The following is a 23,776-nucleotide window of genomic DNA, read 5'->3' as shown; positions in this document are numbered from 1 at the left end:
ACCAGAGGCCTGATGGAAAAAGACAGGTGTTTTTGGTTTTGTTTTTTGTATATTTCTAGGACATTTTAGAAATTGTGCGCCATGGGGAAAAAAAAACCTCTTACCAGGAAAGCCATATATCCCTAGCATTCTAGAAAGTTATCTGAAATACCGATCGTTGGCATGACAGGAAGATTGTACTTTTATTTGAAACAGAGACAAGGAACAATGTTGCAATAATATTCTGTACGTTACAGATAAATATGTCTCCTATTAGACATTAATCTGGTCTTATGCTGCTTTGTGAGAGTCATGTGGGGACAGGGAACAGACAGACACCACCTGTTCTAGAAGGAGGTGTATAGAAATTACACATAGCCTTTACATTACTAATGTGTGACAATAAAAAGTAATATTTGTGCAAATCAGAGCTCTCTATATAGAATCAAAAAACTGGTAAATCAGTGGTTCCCAAAATGTGTGCCATAGGACACTTAGAGGGGTACAGTACCCAGGGCTGGTGGTGCAGGACCAATCCAAATTATTTATGATCAATGTAACAGACAAAACCAGTTCTTTTGGGTGTGGATCGTATTGTCGACCAGACTAAGGTCGACAGTCATTAGGTTGACACCATTGGGTCGACAGATGGGAAGGTCAACAGGTGTGTTGGAATAGGTGAAGGTCGACAAGGGACATGGTCGACATGGGTTTAGGTCGACGTATCATTAGGTCGACATGGGTTACGTCGACAGGTCGGAAGAGCGACGCTTTTTTTTTTACTGTTTTTTTTACACAGTCGACATGGACACAGTTGGAAGTCAACCACAGCCCCTCGCATTGCTTGCAATGCTTCCGGCATGGTGCCTAATGGATGGTAGGGCATGAAATATCGCCTGTCAGCACGTCGGCTCAAAAAACAGTTAAAACAAACATGTCGACCTTCCGACCTGTCGACATAACCCATGTCAACCTAACACTATGTTGACCTAAACTCATGTCGACATTGTCCCCTGTTGACCTTCACCTATGTCGACATTCCCACCAGTGTCTACCTAATGACTGTCGACCTAAGTGTGGTCAACAATAGGACCGTATCCCGTTCTCTTGGCTGCCAATCATAACATATGTGAACAAACAGAAGCGAATCAGATCTCTCACCACATAACTGACCCTAAGGATGACATACTGTATAAACACAATTTAGTTAATTTAATATTGAATTTCTCAATAATAAACATTTAACCTAAGGGTGCCTTAACATTTTTTTTATGTCTGGAGTGCATTGATTCAAATAATGGGGGTGATTCAGGTTGGTTTGCAAAAGCAAACTCCATCTTTAATGGATAAAATATGTGCACTGCAGCTGGGGTAACATGTGTAAAGAGAGTTACATTTGGGTGGAGTGTGTTTAAACTAAAATCTAAATTGCACTTTAAAAATAAAGCGGCCAGTATTTACTCTGCACAGAAACAACATAACTCACCCAAATGTAGGTCACCTGCACATGTTACATCAGCCCCACTTGCAGTGCAGCAGGGTTTTGTCCATTAAAGAAGGAGTTTACTTTTGTGAACCAACCTGAATGACCCCCAACGTTTGGGAACCACTGTGGTAAATATATCGTATTCACAATGTCACTTTAGCCAAGCCTAGCAATTATATGGTCAACATAACTCACATTTTGCATGTTGCTAGTGTGCCAGGGTTGTGTGTGTGTGTGTGTGTGTGTGTGTGTGTGTGTGTGTGTGTGTGTGTATTTTATCTGAAATATATATATATATATATATACACACATATATATATATATATATATATATATATACACACATACATACAATCACACCTATATTATATACACACACACATCTCCAAACACATATTATATATAGTCCTAATTTGTCCTCGTACATACCATGAATTCATAATTGATTTAATTAATATCTAATAAGAAAAAGTCTATTTTGTGCAATACAGCATGCATACTTCATTAGTTTTCTCCATCTCAAAGCCATTCGCATCCTATTTGAATATCCTTTCATTTCACTGTGAAAAAGTACAAGTGTTTTGAAGTTTATTGAAAACATGATGCCTTTAAGATGTATCCGTAGAGAGCTTTTGTAGTATTCACTAAAGAAAATCCACTTTGTTCTCCGAGATCCACACATTACATTACCAGATGAATTTTTAAAACCATTTTGCATATTGATAAAAACAGTGACAGAATAGATATAGGATTTGTAATGTGAACATTTAACTTACAACATGTGAAACGGCTTTAAAACTCAGTGACATGAGTTGGGAAGAATGGAATAAAATAATGATTAGTTTACTTCTTGCATTAGAAAATGGTAAGAAAAATCCAGTCAAGTTATAACACACTTCTCTTTGCTCTTTTACTGAAAAAACATTTCTTAACTTTTAAAACCCCATTCTATTGCATTGATAAAATGGTCTTATGCAGCCCACACACGTGCCGATGCCGGCGGTGCGATGCTGTACGATGGGGTGCGCGCTCCCGCGGCACCTCATCGTACAGTACAAAAAGTATGTGCTGCACATACTTTTTGTACTAGCTTTTTCTAGCACAGCATCGCATCGCATGCACATCGTATGCACAAGGCATACGATGCGATGCTGTGTGTGCTAGTTAAGCCCACAACGCACGCTGGAATCGGTGCGTGTGTGGGCTGAGAGTGTGCTCTCCATCTTCAAACAGTTTTCAGTCTATACCAATGCTGAGTAAATGAATTAAGAAAAAAAAAGGTAAAAATGAGAAGTCACAATAAAAACATACAGTTTTGCGTTGCTAAATGCAAAAAGCACAATCTATATATATATATATATATATATATATAGTGACTGGTAAAGAAGGGCACTCAGGGACTAGCAGAGCGGGTGAACGTAGGACAAATTTATTGCCTGGAGGTCTACGTTTTGGGGTCTCCCCCGTCGTCAGGACAAAACAATAATGTGTGGCACATTATTGTTTTGTCCTGACGACGGGGGAGACCCCGAAACGTAGACCTCCAGGCAATAAATTTGTCCTACGTTCACCCGCTCTGCTAGTCCCTGAGTTCCCTTCTTTACCAGTCACTGTCTACTAGGGGCTGCAAGGCCCTGTTGGGTGGCACCAGGGCAAGTTATTTCATTTGGGCTACACTGAAGACCTGAGTGCCGGTCTTACCCCTTGGAGATATATATATATATATATATATATATATATATATATATATATATATATATATATTACAGTAGTACAGTGTGAAGGCGGCACCCGGAGACTCATACATATGAATGATACTGCAGAGTAATGTGATCAAACGTTTTCGATGTTTATTTCCATCGTCATCAGGATATATATCTAGGAAGATAGACCAGACGGCACTCCACTGTGTTTTTATTTTATTCTATTCTACATTAGCAGAAGTACATGATAAAGCAGAAACATTGCCAATAACACGTTTAATTATTGGTAGGGTGGCACCCTGGTAATTGCATACTCCACCTAAGCGCCAAGTTTGTAATTTGGATATAGACATATAGATTATATATATATATATATATATATATATATATATATATATATATGTATATAGTAGTGTGTGAAGTTACAGTTCTAAATATTCAGATTTTAATTTATTTTGTCACTTTAGCCAAGATCTGGATGAAGATGGACTCAACTCCTGTCCTGGGGCCCATGGACAATCCCCCCTTTTCTGCGGCTGCAATGTGTGGGGGCAAGCATGCAGGCTGAAGCTATTTATCATAAGACCCCAGTCCACGGTAATCAATCTCCGCTGCTGGTTCCGTCAAATCACACCGGGGCAGCAGTTGGGCATGCATACACTTCTCTATGCTTTGAGAACAGTTAAACACACAGCGATAATAGATACAAATGTGTCCTTGTACACCTAGCCTTAGGACCTTAGTCTGGTTGACTCGCAAGGCTGGAAATTTCGCAGCCTTGCTAAGACGTCACCTATACAGCGACCTTTGAATAATTTTTACCTCTGTGGTGTCTTAGGTCTTTGGAAAGCAGACGGGCAGCTGACATCCGCTGACATCAGCTGCCAGACCCCAGCGCCATTGACGAATCTCCATGGGAATGCCTAGCATTTTAATGGGAATGCCCATGAAACGCTGCGCATTGCCATGAGCACGGCCACTCGCCCCCCGACCGCAGTGCTGTGTGCGAGCGGTCGCACACCATCGCTCCCCTGTGCGAACACGCAGGGGAGCGATTGTACCAGAATAAAGTCCTTAATTCGCTATGAAGCTCGAGATGTGTGCCTCAAGAGAGTTGCACCAAGTGGCTTACAGTCTTTTTCACTCAAATGTGCATTTTAAACCTTTGCGTGCCAAGTGAATTTGTCAAAATAAATGTAAAAATTGGCAAGCAGCATCATAATGACCTGTAATGTATACCTTATATAGGAAATCATTTTTTACACAACATTGTTTATTTAAATTTATATAACAAACGTGAGCAACGCTTGGATTTTTAGTGGATATCTTAAAAATGTCTCCATCTGCACAACTGTAATGTAACCCTGCTACTAGGAAATGTATGTGCGGTCGCCCAAGCTGCCCAGGGGGAGACTGTCCACCATGCATTGGGTGGCAGCATAAGAGGATGCAACGGTGGGTAGGTATAAATGCTCTCCCCAGACATCATGCAAGGAGAAAGAGGCTACAGTCGTCACTCTCCATTTCCAAAAGTCCACCTGCAATGGGGGGTATCAGGACCTTCGCTGGGCCCCTCCAAAAAGCCTGGGCAAAGCATATTCCCCCTCCTCTTGGCACCACTCTGTATGAAAACACATCTGTGACATTGAGTGGGGCTAAAAAGGGGGAAGAAAAGGGGGAATATTTGATGTTTAGAATAATGGTTTGGTTACTTAAATTGAGTTTATGAGGGTGAATGGTCTAACGTTATTAAAGGGGTTAACAAGTAAGGTAATTAAGGGAGACGAGGAAGGTAATTAAGGGGTTAGTAATGATCTCATTACCTTAAGGGAATGGTATTGTGAGACTATCACAAGTTGCTCTACTGGGTGTTTGGTGTACTGTATGATGCTTAATGGTGTGCTCTATGTACTGTATTGCAGTCACTGTGTACTGTATCACGGTAACTGAAAAGCCTTCTACTGTATATTTGTATTGTGTTTTAGTATATATTAAATATACCTTCTATGACGGATATTGTTTGACGGCTTCTTTAATATTTAACATACAGATGTAGCCATGCTCATCTATTTTGTGATGCATGTGCATTACAGCATGGATGGCGCATCAAGTGAGTCCATGAATGAGATACATGCATGTGTATGCACATTCCATTCCTAACAATACCGCAGCATGCTGCTATGCGTATACCGGTGCGTACACAACATAATGTAGCAAAGATGAGAGTTGCAACATCTATGCTACTTTTATAATGTCTTGTGTACGGTGACACTGTGCTCTTAAGTTTCAAGACATAGGGGTGCCAGCTGTCTCAATTATCCCAGGCCATTTAAAGTCTTATGGTGTCCAAAACCATACGCAATCGGATGCGATGCAACATCACAATGGGATATCCCATCGCATCCGATTGCATCGTGAGGTCCAAGTGTGTTTTTTTCCAGCACCCGATGTCAGATGCTGGAAGAGGGAGGGCGGTGGTGGAGCACAGCGCTGTGCAGTAGGGCTGGTGGCGGTGGAGCACTGCACTGTAATCAGAGGGCCACCTGTGCTCCTTCACAGCACTGCGCTTCACCACCGCCATCCAGCAAAGTGTTGCACTCCACTGCATACGGCCCCCACTCCCCGTACTCGCCACCAGCGCTACGGCTGGTAATCGTATTTGGATGCGGTCAAAATTGAAGGATTGAATGCAATATTGCCTAACCACAACCATGACCATATCCTTTCTGAATAACAGGAAAATGATTTGAAGTGTGTGTAGGAGAAAACAATCATCAACTATGTTGTAAAAAATATTTAAATCAGAAAGATCCAAGGAGAGGATTATGGAAAATAATCCTTAGGTGGCATTCAATTAGAAACCCTTTTTTGAGTATTAACCCATATAATGTGAGATACTTTTCCATAAACATGCTTTAATGTGGTCACAGAATCCCAAAACAGGCTACCTGACAGGGATATCTTATCGAGCCCAACAGCAGCCTGGGGGCTGACTTCAGGAGTAATTGAATAGTCTTGCTTCAGTTAGCCCACTGTAGGTTACCGCAGCTAATTGAAATACCCCCCAAAAATAAATACATAAAATAAGACAATTTATTACTTTTAGCGAGGTTATGCAATGTTGATAACTGAAGGCCAACAGTAGAAAGTCAAAAAGAAAGCTTACAACAATTTATAGAATGTATTACTACGGGAAATTTAGCTTTGCCTGCTTGGGGCAGGTGAAACAAAATCCCTGATAAACCACAGCTTGTGCTAGAATGATTATCAGGCTAACTGGATAGGCCCAATGGATACAACTGGCAATCTTTTCAGCATGATTGCTTATACTGCAGCAGGAACACACAGGGCGGGATGTACTAAAGGGAAAATGCGGTAAAACGGGTGTTTTACCGCATTTTCCTATTTACCATCACCCGTTCGCCCGTTTTCACTTGGCAGAGGGTGGCGATACCCTATAGAAGCTTATGGGCTTCTATCGCCGCCCGACGTCCGCGCGCCCTCCCGTCCTCCTGATCTCCTCCTCCCCCAGCAGGTGTCACAGCTGGGAGGACATCCGGCTTCAGGGGGGAGGAGGAGACGCAGGGGACCGCTAGCAGCCGCCTGGAGGTGACGGAGACCCCCGCAGACCACATCACAGGTATCGCGGGGAGTTTCCGTCACCGCAACCTGATGCTAGCCGCATATGTTAGTACATATGCGGCAGCTGCCAGGCGAAGGGCGGCGATGTATATTAATACATCCCGCCCTAAAACTATGTAAATTATACCTAATGGAAAAAAATATATACATCAAAACATAAGGTGTGCCAAAAACCCCAAAGAAACATTTATACAGATGTTTATCCCCTTTCTGCAATTAAAGATAAAGACAAGTGCATTGATTTGTTTTCCACTGAGACTAATCCACAAAAACAGTAATAGCAAGCTGCAACTTAGGTGCAATTGCAGACTTGCAGCTGATGCCGATATATCATATTGCTCTATGCATTTTTCCAGCAAAGTAACTACACCAGAAAATATACAGTATATAAAACAAAATACAATGCGTGACTCTGCAGGGACACTACAAGCTCTACTAAAACACTGTGCACTACTCATCTGCTGACAAGTAAAGATTCTATTTAAAAACCCATCCTTGAAAGCATCAAATGCAGGGACCCACCCGGGAATATGGCCCAGGAATCATGCCGGGCCATTCCCGGGTTGGCCCCTTTCACACCAAAAAAGTCCCTGCATTTTCTGGTGTGTGAAGGGGATAGGAAGGAGGAGGGGAGGAGGCCGGCAGGAGGTGGGGAGGAGGTGGGCAGTCGGCGGGATGGCGGTGGAGGCGGGCAGGAGGTGTGTAGAATACTCACCCTGGTTGTTGGTCCTCCGTGCATGCCAGGGATCCTCATGGGCGGCGGGCGCAAATGACGGGACAGCCTGCGGATGATGACGACGCAGCCCTCCGATGCCCTCACTGCCGCCGGAGAGCTGCGTCATCTTCATCCGCAGCCTGTCCCGTCATTTGTGCCCGCCGCCTGTGTGGATCCCCGGCCGGACAGCACACAGAGGACCGGCAACCCGGGTAAGTATCTCCTACCCCATTCACACCGGCCAGGTCCCCGGGTTAAACCCGGGAACAACCCTGCTCCATAGCAGGGTTGAAATCCTGGCATTTTTTTGCCGGGATTTCGGCCCGGGAACCTTTAACACTTGCGCTAGTCACGGCTTGTTCCCGGGCCCAACCCGGGAAATTATGCTGGTGTGAATGGGGTAAAAGTCTGATTTTGGGGGGAATATTTATTTATATTAGCCAGGTCAGCAAGCTGCATAGGGAAAGGACAGATATAATTATTATGCGTAATAGCTGATTAATGACACATACAGCACCTGCTAATTTGTTATGGTATCTTATAATATGTTAGGTGGCCTTTCCCACCATTCTAGGTACAAGTGATCCCACTTTGCATCAGCCCCTGTGTGTTCATAAGTCTGTGGTTCCAAAATTCGATCCTTAAGTCTCCCTAATGGTGCACGTTTTAAAGTTATTTATGGCTCAGTACAGATGGCTAAATCAAACTGACTGAGGTACTGATTAAGTCACCTGTGGTCAAGCATATACAGTATGCATATACAGTACGTAAAAAAAAAACTGGACTGTTTGGGTGCTTGAGAACTGTGCTTTAGAACCTCTGCCCTAAGTGACTGCAACTTATCAAACAAATTGAATATTGTCGGGGTAACCGCGGCAAATGGTTTTGCTGTAGGCCATTCTACAGTCAAGAAAAGCCATATTTAAGGAATGTTTAAGAATGAAAGGCATTGTATAATAGACTCAGACAATAGCTACTTAAGAACCTTTGTGTCCGAGGTCCTGAAAACAGTATACTGTATCATGCCTAGGAAAATGGGACTTTTTTTTGCCTGCATGCATAGTGCACCATAAAATATTATGGCGGGTATATAATTACCCCCAGTAAAACATCAGTAATGAGACAAACATTTTTCACAATTTTTCCTGATGTTTTGCAGGCAGGCAGGTGAACAAAATCCCAGATAATCCGCAGCACACGCCTATGAATTATAGAAATATAATGAAATTGAAATTAACAGTGTGGAATATCGGCTACAAATGCCAGCATTGCTCACATTTGTTATATACATTTTAATAAAAAATGTTGTTAAAAAAAGATTCCATTTCCTATATAAGGTCATTAAGATAAAATGTTTGCTTGTCAATTTCCACACCTTTTTTTGACAAATTCACTTGGCACTGAAAGGGTGCCAGTAGGTTAGAAGGTAAAATTTAAAGCATTCACATGTCGAATTCAATTAGACATGGTTAATTACTAATATTTCTGCCGGAACTATTCAATTATAGCCCACGGCTGCATTTAATACGGATTTCAGGAGTTCAAACAGAAACATGCATTATATTCCCTGATTGCAGGCACCATGTGCGGGTTAACCCATGGGTCCGGGAACTCAACCCAGATTCTATGGGTTAAAAAGCATTAATCGGGTAATTTCCTGGGAGAGAAAAATGGTGTGTAATTGAATAACCCTGGTGCCAAACCCGAGGCTACCACCAGCGGCGCAGAGAGGGGGGGGGGGGGGGGGGGCGGCTGTTGGATGGGCACGCCAAGGGCCCCAGTACCCACTGCCAACCCCTCCCACATTCCTTTTGTACAGAGGGAGAGAGGACAGACTGCTGCTGCTTCAGCAGCCTCTCTCTTCCCCTGCGAACAACATGAAGCTGTGTGCTGGGCTGGGGAGAGGGGCTGCAGCAACAGTCAGCCTCTCTATGTGCAGTGAGGAGGCAATAAAACCTGCCCACCAAATGTAACAGAGGCGCATGGCAGCACATAGAGAATATGTCCACACCCCCTGCCATTACCAGTGCCCTGAAGAGCACTTGCTGGGATCACATGCGATAGATCACATGCAAAAAGACAGAATACAATATATTGCATGCAATCCTGCCGTCTAGGAAGGACCAGGGTGGTTGATGGGGGATAACTTGAGACTCCTCCCACTGAAGAAGTTGTATAAGTGTTTGGGGCCTTAATTATCAATTTTCAATTCCAACCCGTCATAAAGTACTTAAGAAAATAAAGCATACAATCAAAGTCTCCTCCCTTCTTCCCGGAGTGATGTAGAGGCCTCCATCCACTAGTGCAATATGGCCACCTTTTATCACTTTTTATCCGGTTCCGATGGATCGCATAAAAACACTTCATTTTCCCATCGTAATCGTAGATACTACCGGCTGCCCTGAATATTTATTGCCGCCCATAGCCCTTGCTGGGATCCCATACGATACATTATATGCAAAAAGACTGCATACAATGTTCCCTACGCGATCCTGCCGTCAAGCAGCTGCTGGGTGACCTGGCTCTGGTGGATGGGGGCCTTAAGAGTGGCCGTGCATGGTTGTGTTATACAGTAGTAAGGCTGCCTTCATAATTTCATTTTGTTTTGTTATTGTGTACAACACAAAGTTTTAGAAGTTTTAAACAAGTTTCCTCCCCGGACAGATACATTCCTTCCTGCCGCTATAATCAGGCCTATAAGTTGCTGTGAGAGGACGCAAGATACTTCATGCCTGCGCACCGGAATCTTTATTTTCTAATTTATATTCACCAATTAAAAAAAAAACTGTATTTCTATGAGCCCATTTACATAAATCAGATGACAAAGCATCCTAACATTAAAGGGCAGGAGTTCAATCCTTCATATTTGCATAGACTCCGGATGCACATTGCAGAGCCTTGCTGTGTTAGGATTCTAATGGGCTTAGAACAGTGAATTTTAAAGAAACTGATTGCTACCCCCGTAGCTAGTAAATGTCTTGCAAGACCCAGTGGCATTTGAAAAAAAGTGTTTTATCATAAAATTATCCCAGCAGAGTCCATTCTCTGAGATATCATCATCATCGCCATCATCATCGCCTGTACTCGATGCAGGAGCCAGCCGCTCTGGCACAATATTGCCACTCATTTATCTGTTGTCAGCACAGGTTACACACTGTAATCCTTGACTGCTTTGGAATTAGAATGTCTTTGATGTCCCACAAGAGTTTTTTGCCTGAAGGCTTTACCAATGCTCTGCAGCCTCGTGTTTATTCCTAGTAATCTTCCCTCATCTCCAGGCTAGCAGTGACAGATGGTTATGGGCGCACAATAGTATTAAGAGTTTGATATTTTTTTTTTAATGCTCTGCTCTCTGTACAACAAATAGCTATCAGATGCGGGCCACAGAACTGACATGGTTCACTTAGGTAATGGCAAACAAACCGCTCGGGTGGATGAGTTCTGTCATTTTTCCTGCTAACCCTGCTCGTTTTCATTGTACGCTCTCAAAGGTAAACTATATTAACCTTATAGAATGTTATTAAAAAGATAGATCTCTGCGAGCAAGCAGTGCATTGTGCATTCCTCTTCCCTTACTCTTTTGATTATGAAAGTAATACTGCTGACATATTGAACAAATATCTAATGTCAACATAAATTTTTAGTGTGTGATAATATTCTGCTTTATATCGCGGGTGTCACGGAGGAGCCCACGGATGATGCATACCACTAAATAACCCAAACAAAATGAGTTCTCTTGTCAGCTTCTACCTTGTATGTCCCCAGGCGTCAGTAAAATTGACTGCACGCTAGATTTTCAAAATTAGCCCTAATGCCGCTTGTGCGGTTTCCATCGTCTAGGTTTGCACCGTTCTACTGTATTATCCGGCAAGATGAATGTGTTGCTGCTACATTTTGGCACTTGCTCGTGCAGAAGCAGCTTCCCACCGCCCCCTCCTCTTCTTCAAATTAAAAATAATTTTACCTAGAAAATAATGTGCAATAACACAATACTGCTCTCCTCTCAGACAGCAACTGAAGACAGAAAATGACTCCAGAGCAAAAGTGGACATATGAATATGTGCATTTATTGCGCGCACACATATATGTGTATGCAGAAAGAGACGAGAGGTTGTTAATTCGAGAAATACAGCTAATTTCCTTGAATAAAATTTTTCATTTCATGCAAGTTGGCAATAAAAGACCGGCGAAAAATAAGCTGGAACTTTGTTTTTTTTCTCAGCCAGCAATGTTAGCAGTACGCATACACTAAGGTCATGGGGAATAAGTTAGCAAATTCTGTTTATTACCATTTTCTCTTCCCTCATCTAATGGAATGACTGAAGACACTCCCAACATTTAAATTCTCCATTCTCAGCTGTCATGGTACTGAATAGGCAGATTATGTCACAGTCTAGCCAAAATTAAGCCATGGTTCACCCATACAGTCACCAATGGCCCAATAATTGTCAGCAGATGAGATGCCAGTTAACCAGTTTTGAAGTTACTAGCAATATGATAGTTGCCTAATTACATGGGAAATACTAGTCACGTTACTTGCATCCCCTTAGTTGTGTTCTCAGAAAAGCCTCAACTCAGAATTTCCAAAGCACAAGAATAACTCTACTGGAGGGAATTGCTCATTGCCAAGGGGGAGCCGCCGGACGCAAACAATTGAAAGAAATGACAGCCGGGCAGAGAAAGCTGTCTGTGCGCTGCCTGCCTGTATAGTCAAAGCAACGGCAGCACGCTGGTCCGTCGCTATTTTCAATTCTCCCGCTGGACGGACGCGAGCCAATAGGAGCTTGCAGTCCGGCAGCCAATCATGAGCGGCTGCCGGACCGCAAGCTCCTATTGGCTTGCGGCTGCTCAGACTAGGGAGAATTGATAACTGCGACGGACCAGGCTGCTGCCGCTGCTTTGTCTATACGGCAGAAACTAGATTCAACCGGGCAGCGCAAAGACAGCTTTCTCTACCCGGCTGTCAATTCTTTAAAAACGGTACATTTGGTACAAGTTTAATTTGCCGGTACAGACCGTTAAAAAAAAGGTACTGTACCGGCAAATTCGGAACTGTTGGAGGGTATGTATTTAATATTGCTAGATCTTAAAATGTATGGATAGGTTGGGAAGATGGGAGACCAACCAAGCACAGAGTGAGCCAATGTAAGTGGAGATTAGGGCACGAAGTGAGAGTTGGAGGGTGCAAGAGTCTAAGGTAGACTATGTGGGGAAATGGTTAAGTGGTGGATGGATATGCTTTTATGAACAGGTAGATTTCAGTAGCCGCTTAAAGTACTGCAGGCTGGGAAAATCGTTACAATGGTAGAGATCAGCATTGGAGAAATCTAAGTTTCTGAAGTGAGTAACCAAAGGGGAAGAAATAATATTTATGGAGTGGAGGTTGGACATCTTATGAGAGGAATTGCATAAAGCTTTCTGCAAATACAGTATATAGGTCTATAAATCAGGGCTTGACCATTTTTTATTTAAATCTAGGAGTCAGGATGAAAGTGTAGGAGCCAGACACATAAGTGCTGCTTACCTACATGCTCATTGCTATGGGTTGCGAGCTCAAAGCCAGGGGTTGTGTGCTCGATGCCAGCGGTTGCCTGCTCAATGTTAAGGGGAATTACCCCTCCTCCTCTGCCCCCCACCCCCGTTACCTGTTTGGTAACGGCAACAGCCGTGCAGAGCAGTGGACAACCCACCCGGCTGTATCAAAGCAGGTCCGCAGCAATTTTAAAACTCGAGCGGTCCGACAGCCAATCAGGAGCTACCACTGCTGCTCCTGATTGGCTGCCGTACCGCGAGCTCCCATTGGCTGAAGAGCCACTCCAAGTTTTGAAATAGACAGGGATCTGCTCAGATACAGCTGGGTGGGTTGTCCACCGCTTTGCCCAGCTGTTGCCATTAAGACAAGCGCACCACTCTGCCTGGCCACCACCCTGCTTCCTCCCTCCCTGCAAAATCTGGTCACCAGGAAGCAGAAGCGGGTCGCCATTGGCAACCTGGTCCCCAGGATCTGTTGAGCCCTGCTCTAAATTCATCAGGAACCAGTGACATCACTGAGGAAAATGGCAAAGTTGCTGTCATTTATGTTTGTTCCATCTGCAAAACTGCTGCTTTCATTGTATGCAAGTAACAATTTCTATTTAAAAAAACAAAATTGTAATAGGTCTGTGGCCAAATTGTGTGAATAACAAAAATGTAAAATGAAAGCGTATTTTGTAAAGATTCTTGCACAGTCTATACATTTTCGGGGGAGAACACATGAGGGCAGTTTAGAGTTAGCTGTAAAAAAATGATTACAAATAAATAGAAATGTGTAACTGGACGTGTGAAGTTGATTAAACAAATCCAAAGACTGATTCAACTTCCAAGCCCTAAATTGTATGTTCGAACATTTAGAAAGGGAGATGAAAATCCCTTTAGGGAGCAGATGCTGCCGATGATCTGCGAGAGCTTCTGGAATTTATGTGCTGGAAGTCAAATCCTTTGTAAAGGCGATTTGCCCTGTCGGTGTGGTATACTTATTACTTCACCTGCAAACATTTGCTCTCAGTAAATGTGACCTAGCGATCATCCCAGCAGCCCTGCAATAAACAGCCCATAATCTGTGGATGAATTGAAGTCTAATCAGGCCACATGCAGATTAAACAAACTGCGAGGAATAAAAACTAGATTAAAATGTTCGTGCCCAATACCGCAAGATTATCTGGACATTTTACCTCTTTAAATCCTAATTTATTTTCTGAAGCAAGCTGAAGTTTAGAAGTATGTGTCTGCAGTGATTATGGGGTATGTCACAATTCTTCCAGTATGAAGCAAATATGTGTATTGTCCACAGTAAGAAAACATCACATGAAAATAATGATTACTTTCTGCGGAGGCCAAATCCCAAGTAAAGACCACTAATTTGCTGGGTGCAGCCGTGATAAAAATAATACAAAACAGATTGTTGGTTCGGTAACTCCATACAGTTAAACATATAAATAAATCTCCAAACATATTCATGTACATATGTCCACACACATTACAATAATAATAATACAAAAATAATAATCAGACTTACCATCTGTGAGGCCACACTATATGCAAAGGCCTCTGGGAATCGATGCCTAAAGTAGCACAGGACGGGTTTGACATCACATGATCAGATCCAGAATAATTCTCTGTTATCGAAGTTTTAATATTAATTAATTTCTCAGATTGTTGCATCACATTTTCTCCTATCTGTTCAGAATGGCCAGATGCATCTTCGACTGCGTCATTTTGTGACATCACCTCTGATTTTTTTGCGCAATCCAAACTTCCCAGAGATTTATGTGGGAACATTTTAAATAAATCTCTCTTGTAATCAGGGAGGAACCTACAAAAATTAGAGAATAGGTTACTTACAGTCTCTGTAAAATTCAACATTTTTGGGAGATGGCCAGTAGAGATTTTTTTCTTAGTGGTACTGATAGCAAACCACTAAAAAAATTGTCCGTGGTCATGTGGGGGTGTGGTCTTATGAAACAACAACAGTGTTCCCAGCACTTCAGGATAAAGCTATACAAGCAGTGGCATAAAACAGCTTACACACATGGGATGCGGTCAATATGCCGGCGGTCGGAATCCCGGCGGTCCAAATACCGACGCCGGAATCCCGACCGCTGCAATGCCGGCACTTTGTCCCTCTATGGGTGTCCTCGACACCCATAGAGGGAGAATAAAATAGTGTGCCAAACGCAGCGAGGCACCGGGCCCACAAGGGGGGGGCGATCCACGGCCCCCCCTTGTCGGCATTGCGGCGGTCGGGATTCCATCCACTGACACCATTCGGATCTCTACCACTTTTGGCCAATCACCAAGCTGCAAACGGGTCATCGGAACATATTGTCCAAAAGAAAAAAAAAAACCCAGTAACCCACATTATATAAAAGCATGGCAAAAAAGCACAGCAAAAGATGAATCAGATAAAGGAAGGCATTGCATGATCATATTTTAGGAGGGCATCTACTAGACAATAAAGAAAAAGTTATGTAAAAGTTGGAAACTCCCTTTTAAGAGCTTAGAACTTGCTGATGATCTCTGTAATTGGGAGTAGCTCAAAGGTCATGTACAAGCCATTCGCTGTTGTCATTTTATGTTCGTTTATATACAACACTCAATTTCATCGAATGAAAACTTCTCGTGGGATCGTGTTCCCTTCACTGGCACAAACTTTCAATCTGTGAACCATTTTTGGAGGTAAAAAGAAAAAAAAACTTTTTAAAGAATGGAAAGATACTGATGTAATTTTCAAATAAGGGAAACCACATTAAAGAGCTGACTGAGGCTCTGTTTTGTGTTACAGTGAATTATGAGAGAGGCGCTCAGCTCTCTATGGCACATTGTTTCAAATCCGGCCTCTGCTTTCCAAAAACCCAACAACAAACTCTGGATGAATACACAATTGTAGATTACGCAGCGGGGGAGATTTGTTGACAGAAAATAACTATTTAAATATTTTATTTCAAAGATTACATCATACGACAGTGTAGCATATTAGAAAGCAGAATCTATTATTTATTTACAGTTTTTTATATAGCGGTACTTGTCCATAGCATAATCCAACAATGTTCTGAATCTTCATTGAAGCAAATGTGGATATTAAAAAGGTGATAGAAGTGCACTGTACATACGTATCTGGCACATCGGCGGACCTTTAGTCACGCTGACCAAGCGAATAATCCAGATAAGTCTATACATTTACATCTGCTGCTAAATGAGTCCTCCTGATGTCACAACTAGGTGGCCATTTTAATTTGCCTACCCAGTTTGGACTTCAGTCCAGGCAGCAAGCAGACCTTTTATAAAGATATGCTGATATATTTGGAGATATATTGGTCAATGACTTCAGCAGATATGTCTGTGAAAGTTGTTTAGGATACAGCTTTACCAAAAGTCTTCGAGGCTGCAAGAGGAGATCTAATGTGTTTGGCTGTGTATAGGATACAGTTTTATCAAAAGTGATAGAGCTGTATCCTATACACAGCGAAATGCGTCAGTACACCTGTTGCTACCTCAAAGACTTTGCTCTCAAGTGTTTCTCGATTGTCCAAACCAGCCCTGAATTCATCTTTAAACACCTCAGTCTGTTATATCTTCATTTGAAGCAATTGGACATTTCCAACTTGCAGAAATCTCCAGACACCAGTACATTAGGCTTGACAACACCATGGCAATTTTAGGAAGGATGCCAACTCTCTAACAGACCATTCATCCACTCCACTACAGTTGAATTTGATCTCATGGCAGAGTGGCAAATATCTTGCCTTAGTGACTTACCGGTTTTTACATGTATGAGGACTCTTTGGACATATCAGGGGCTATATAGGAACAGATATCCATCCATTCAAGAAAGACTACATTAGTGCTGCCAACTGGTAACTACAGGTTTTCATCCATTTATGTTATTCATGTGATATCTTTTGCCAAGGTTTTATTAAAATGTATAATATCTGAAGATTATCGATACTTATGTAGTTTCACGGCATCAGTTTTGTAATTAGCATAGCGTCCCTTTCAGAATCAGCGTAGTGTTCCCGCGGCCAGCGTATTCAGTCAGAAGTAGCGTAGTGTTCCCGCGTCCACTAAATAAGAAGTAGCATAGTATTCCCGCGGCCGCTTAGCGTAGTCAGCTTCCCTGTCAGAAGTAGTGTAGCGTCCCTGTCAGAAGTAGCGTAGTGTATGATATGGCAGGTGTGAATGTTTCCTTTAAACCCCCCCCCATTATCCATTCCAGCCCGAAGCATGGCGAGCGCAGCGAGCCCCACTAGGGACACGTTACGCATCCTCCCGACTTGTTCATACCCCCACTATTCACGTTGGCGTGGAGTTGATTTTATAAAGTGTGCCGAGCGCAGCGAGCCACCGAGCCGAAGCATGGTAAACGCAGCGAGCCCCGCGAGGGGACGCGGAATACATGTAAAGTAATCCGCATGCGCTTGTCACTCTTTGGGCTCGGTGGCTTGCTATGCTCGCCACACTTTATAAAATCACCTCCACGCCGACGTGGATAGAGGGGGTATGAACAAGTCAGGAGGACGCGGGCTGGCATAGGGATTTCAAATGGAGGCATTTGCCAGTAACATGGAGCACTGGCAAATGCCTCCTTTATTGTGCATGAGACGCACTTGCGGCTGCACCCCCCCCCCCCTTGTGCAGGAGACGCATGCGCTACAGAACCACTAACCCTGTCAGCAGGGTTGTCGTACCATGCCACAATACTTACTCTCAGACAGATGGAGCGCCTCCCTCCCGGCGCCCGCATGATCCCCTCTCCTCCGGGGTCTGCCAGCGGAGAGGGGATCATGCGGGCACCAGAGCTGTGGGACAGGCGCTCACTAGGCTTGCCAGGGATGCCAGGACAGAGCTGCAGCTCCCGGGGGACAGTACGGTAACTACACTAACTACGCAGGGCTGCCGCGGAGACACTACGCTAGGCAGCTGTTGGGCTACACTGACAATGTATATTAGGCTGCCGCCGTGAAACTACACAAGTACCAGATTATCCAATCATAATTAATTTATTCTTTATCACATTCCACAGAACTGTATCCCACTTGTGTTTTTTGCTTTTTGGATTACACAGGAGTGATTCTTCTGATTGTTGCAGCAGCTTGGTAATACAGCATCTAACGACCTGTGCCCCCATCTGGTGCAACTTTTTTTTTTCCTCTTCACAATGTGTAATGAGCATTAGAGTGTATGTGGCATAATGTATAATGGGCATTGCTGTAAGAAGGAAAAATTACTGGGGGGGGAAGGGGGGGTGCCAAAACATACTCTTGCCACCGTGTCGCCTAGCTACACCTCGGTCTACACTCCCAGATACAACCATACTCTTGCCTATATATCTCATACTAATATACCCTTACCTTTGCCTCACCTATATTACCCTTATAAATGCTACCTTACACCTTCCCTATCTCCACCAATACCACTCTTCATAATGCACCGTCACATCTTCCCTTATCCCAACCCTTATTACTCATACTAATGTATCCTCACACATCCTGACTCCAACCTACACTATCCTACTGTATATAATACATCCTCACATCTTCTCTATTACTACCTATACTACCCTCCATAATGCACCCTTACACCTTGCCTACTCCCAGAACCCTTACTACCCATATTAATTTCACCTGAACCCTTCTTTACTTTCATCCTTAAGACCCTACATAATGCACCCTTACACCTTAAATATTCTCACCAAAAGAATGCACCTTCCGTACTCCCACCTATACTACATTCCTTAATGCATATTCACACCTACCCTACTCTCAACCCTTACAACCACCCATGCTAATATACTGTACCTCATACCTTCCCTCCTCACATCCTTACTACATACCTCCCAACCCTGAAGAGGGACACAAAAGGGGTTGTGGCTATCCAGAAAGGGGCGTGGTCTATACATGCATCTTCCCGCAAGGCCACCCCCCCATTTTGCTGCTGTGGGGGCATGGCCCAGATGCTCTGTGAGCCTCTAGCCATGCCCCCGCCCGCAGGAATAGATGCTGTGCGCATGCATACAGCGTTTATTCACCGCTGATCAGCAGCTGACAGGGGTTATTCCCAACAGCCCCCGCCGCGGGACACTGCCTGCCAGTTTTCGGGGATGTTCCTGTGGTAATCGAGACTGTTGGGAGGTATGTTACTACCCATACTGATACCCTTTCCAAGCCCCAACTCTCACCCACATATAGTCAAACTAATATTACAATTGTCCCAATGAGCCACACTTTTTCCTCTCTTCTCCACTATGCCCTCTCTCATCAGTAGGAACCTACTGTAGCTATTGAACAAGAAGACTGACCTAGGTCAATCTATTAGAGCGCCTCTCTATGGGTATGTTTCCTTATAGAGCAGCCGATTCAGGGGATGGTCAATTCCCCAGGTAAATGATAAGAAACAACAAGACAAAATGAATCGGCGCTCAAAGAATTACAAATTTAAGTGCTTGCATCAATATAAAATATTTAATAGAAAATATACATATTTAATTACTCACAATATAATCAAAAATAGAAAATAGACAATAAAAAAATATATAAAAAACACATGAATAATTAATTAAGAGCAATGGACCTGTTATGGAGGGTTTTAGTATAGTCACCAATAGTAGTTGATATGACCTGCTCTGATCCAGGGGCTTGTGTCCATAAGATGGTATAGGAGCGTCCGTATTAATATGGCCGTTTGTAAGTTAGTAAGTCCTGTATGTTGCCTTGGAAGTCCACCCGTTGGCAATAGATTTGTTATAGCCAGCCCGGGGTATCCATGGATTGAAATGGCGTTCAGGATGAGTAGGCCTCTTACGGTTCCAGTGTAGCAAATGCTTTGGACAGGATCAGATGAATAATACAGCAGGTAGTCAACCAATCTTCAGGGTGAATCCCTCTCTCCAAAGGTGGTCCAATAAACACCAACGCGTTTCGCTGTGTTGGCCCACAGCTTTATCAAGGTGTATTGTGTCCTGGCAGAACTCTTATTTATATACCCTACTTCCTGTGTAGGTAATTTGCATAAGTTATTGATGCATGCACTTTGTATGTATTAAAAACATATTACTAATGGCTCGGAGACTTTATTATTTTATAACATTAAACACAAAAACAATAAAAGTAAATAAAAATACTGAGAAATATAAATAATAGTACCAATTATATGAGATCTAACCTCTTTAGGCTAGAATACTTCCGGGTCATTGCTGTCATTCAATTAGTAAACCTAAATATTTCTTTTTTGTACCTTTAGGGCTAGTTATTTTATACCTTAATTCAAGTCACTGTAGAATCAGATCAGACAATACGAAAAAACTTAGTTTATATCTTCTTGATCTTCCAGAAAAGCCAGAAGAACCTACATTACGAAACCGGAAGTGACGTTACGGACTCCATTTCCCATAGTTCCCATTTGGTTGTCATAGTGACGCGTCCCTAAGACGTGTGTATTCTATGGGGGATTGGTTGTGGCTAAGTTTATATGAACTCCGGAGTTTTGTAAATTCAAGCAGGATATAATCCTAATGTTATGCTCTCTCCAAAGGGAGTAAGGAGATGTCGAAATAACCCGGAGGTGACGTATCGTCATCTCTCCGGTGTTACAAGCCGGAAGTGACGTCTCGTCTCTATTCCTATGATTTCTATGTGAAGAGGAGTATCGCAACGTCACTTCCGTTCTTTGAAACGCAGGGTAACTATTTCCTGCTTGTATGAACCGCATTTATATGGAGACATACACAATATCATAAATAGAAGGCAATCAGATAGTTTGTTTCAAAAGACATCATTAATGTAATCTCTCAGAGATACGAAACTTAATGCTACTTGGAGTATAATTAGGGATCAATTTCATTCACAAAAATATCAAGACTATAAAGGACAATAAAGGACATTGTTGATCCGATGTATCAGAGATACGGATCTTAATGCTTCTTTAGAGTATACATGTAGATCAATTTCATTGAAATCAAAATTATGACTAAATCGAACATATAAAACAGCATCAGATTCCCAGATTAACGGACCATTAGCTATCTACCTATTTTTTAATCTAGTCAGGTCCTATATTTATCTAGATATATAGCGGGGAATTTGAATTCTTCCACTGTAAGGGGTTCTCAAACACATACACTTCAAGTAATCTTCAAGATGTTCTGACTAGGCAGAATTTTTGTTATTGTATCATATATGCATATATACTTTTTTTTTTTTTTTTTTTAATTAAATATACACATACATATGTACCACAAAATTATAGAAAACCAGGTTAGATCTTAGTTATCGAAGGATTCCCTGTGACAAATCACGGTGTTCAGAGCAGGTGGGATTGACCCCTAGGTCTGATGTCTATTGCAAACATTTTTACAAAGATATTTTAAAGGACCACGTTCAACTCCATCTGCTCGTTGAGACCATTCGGATATAGTGAATTATGTTTAAAAATCCAAAATATTTCTTGGCTGCACAAGGTTTTAAACCTATTGCCCCCTCGTCTTGTGATCTTAATATGTTCCAATCCCAATAGGGTTAGATGTTTGGGGTCACCATTATGCTGTTCCGCAAAGTGTCGAGAGACACTATGAAGTAAGTTCTTATTTAGAATGTTCCTCCGATGTTCTAGGAACCTCACACGTAGGGGTCTAGTGGTTCTACCCACGTATTTAAGCCCACAGTTACAGGTCAATAGATAAATTACATATTCGGTATTGCAATTTATGAAACCCCTGATCTCCATGGGTTTACTATCTCCTTCAACCGAAAACGTCTTGGTTTTATTCGAAATGAAGTTGCAAGTTATACATGACTTTCTCCCACATCTGAAGCATCCATTCGGTTTTGGTTTTAGCCAGTTGCTCGCATCTGCCTCAGTTGGATTTATCTCAGTGATTTCTTTTAGTTCACTGGGGGCTAGAAGAGTCTTTAAAGATTTGTTTTTTTTTGAAGATAAATGTTGGTTTATTGGGCAATATATTTACAAGTGTATTATCCTGTTTAAGAATATTGTAATTTTTGTTGATTATATTTATGACCTCTTTATACTGTGAGTTAAATGTCGATATGAATGGTAATTTCTTATTATCTTGTTCATCATAGTTTTCCTTGGTTTTCTTTTTCTTTTTATTCTTATTATTATTCTCATTTGCATCACTACCAGCATTCTCATCCATCCTCAGTAGTGAGGCCCGATCGTACTTTTTGACCTCCTCTACTGCTCCCATCACTAGCTGTTCGGGATATCCTCTTTGTAGGAAAGCCTTGCCCAAATGGTGGGCTTGATTCTCAAAGGAATCTACGTCCGAGCAATTTCGTCTCAGACGAAGCATTTGTCCCTTAGGGATGTTTTTCTTCCAGGATGGGTGATGCATACTACTAAAGTGCAAATAAGAATTGGTGTTAACATCTTTTTTGAAATTGGAGGTCTGTATTTGACCATCTTTGATATTAAGGCTAATGTCCAGGAAGTCTATCTTGTGCTGGTGAAAGGTGTGAGTGAATTTGAGATTAAAGGAATTTGAATTCAAATGTGAAACAAAAGAAAGTGCTGTGGAATAATCCCCATCCCAAATTATAAATAGATCATCAATGTAACGGCCATAGAGGACCAGGCTCGCCTCCCAGCCGCCCCTCCACACGAGTTGGTCTTCGACCTCCCCCATGTAGAGGTTGGCATAGCTGGGCGCGAACCTGGTCCCCATGGCCGTCCCCATCGTTTGAAGATAGAATTTACCCAAAAATGTGAAATAATTATGACTTAAGATAAACTGAATAGAATCCCAAATAAATGTGGTGTGTTCCACACTGAGGTCACCATCCGATCTCAGTCTTTTTTCCATCGTTTCTACCCCCAACTTGTGGGGGATATTTGAATATAGACTTTGTACGTCCAAGGTCATAAAGGCGTACGAAGGTTTCCATTCTATTTTGCTAATTAAATTTAGAAAATGAGTCGTATCTTTGATGTGTGACCTCAGTGTGGAAACGCGAGGTTGAAGGTAAGTGTCGACATAGTGAGAAAGATTAGAAGATAAAGACCCTACACCTGAAATAATAGGACGACCCGGGGGTGATGTGAGGGATTTGTGAATCTTTGGAAGATGGTAGTAAACTGGAGTGACTGCATGATCCACATAAAGAAATCGGTGTTCTTCTTTCGATATAACGTTCGCCAATAAGGCTTGATCTAATAAAGATTTGAGTTCTCTGGAAAATTCCAGAGTTGGATCTGCAGGTAGTCTACAGTAAGTACTCACATCCTCCAATTGTCTAGATGCTTCCTTTACATAGTCTGTTCTATCTTGTATGATAATCCCCCCCCCCTTATCCGCTTGTTTAAAAACCACTGTTTTGTCTTTGATTAATTTATCAAGCAGATTTTTCTCCTGTCTAGTTAAATTGCCTTTGATATTTTTCGTTTTATTATTTGATTTGCATAGCATTTTAAAGTCATCTAGAGTTAATTTATAAAAACTCTCTATATGAGTTCCTTTTGCTTTAATTGGAAAGAAATCTGATTTTTGCTTTATTGATGTTGTGTCTATGTCGAAATATTTTATACTTTTGTTCTCTGTTCCTATTGTATTTTCCTCGAGTAGATCAGTTAGCATAGCTAATGTCTCATCGTCATGACTATCTAGGACAATTGGGATTGCAGTCTCTCCCAATCTATTAAGTTTTTTATTCGCAAAGTATTTTTGTCTGCAGAGTGTACGTATATATCTGTTTAACTCTA

At 42.2% G+C, this 23,776-nt stretch overlaps 1 protein-coding gene across 6 annotated transcripts in view; it reads right to left on the bottom strand.

Moving 5' to 3' along the window:
• The window catches only part of QTMAN (queuosine-tRNA mannosyltransferase), a 234,959-nt gene that overhangs the window by 72,584 nt on the left and 138,599 nt on the right, over positions 1 to 23,776 (bottom strand). For all 6 annotated transcript variants that reach the window (XR_014450815.1, XM_083153853.1, XM_083153851.1 and 3 more), the window contains one exon: positions 14,580 to 14,876. Coding sequence is in view for 5 of the 6 variants with exons in the window: in XM_083153853.1 (XP_083009979.1) it covers positions 14,580 to 14,876 (297 nt within the window). In the remaining variant the exon portion in view is untranslated. The remainder of the gene's footprint in view (positions 1 to 14,579; positions 14,877 to 23,776) is intronic.

Source organism: Crinia signifera, chromosome 7 (assembly GCF_055691185.1).
Source record: "Crinia signifera chromosome 7, ASM5569118v1, whole genome shotgun sequence".
In the NCBI taxonomy this organism is placed as follows: Eukaryota; Metazoa; Chordata; class Amphibia; order Anura; family Myobatrachidae; genus Crinia; species Crinia signifera.
Note: the sequence above shows the minus strand (reverse complement) of the source record. Positions and strands in the feature narration are given on the sequence as shown.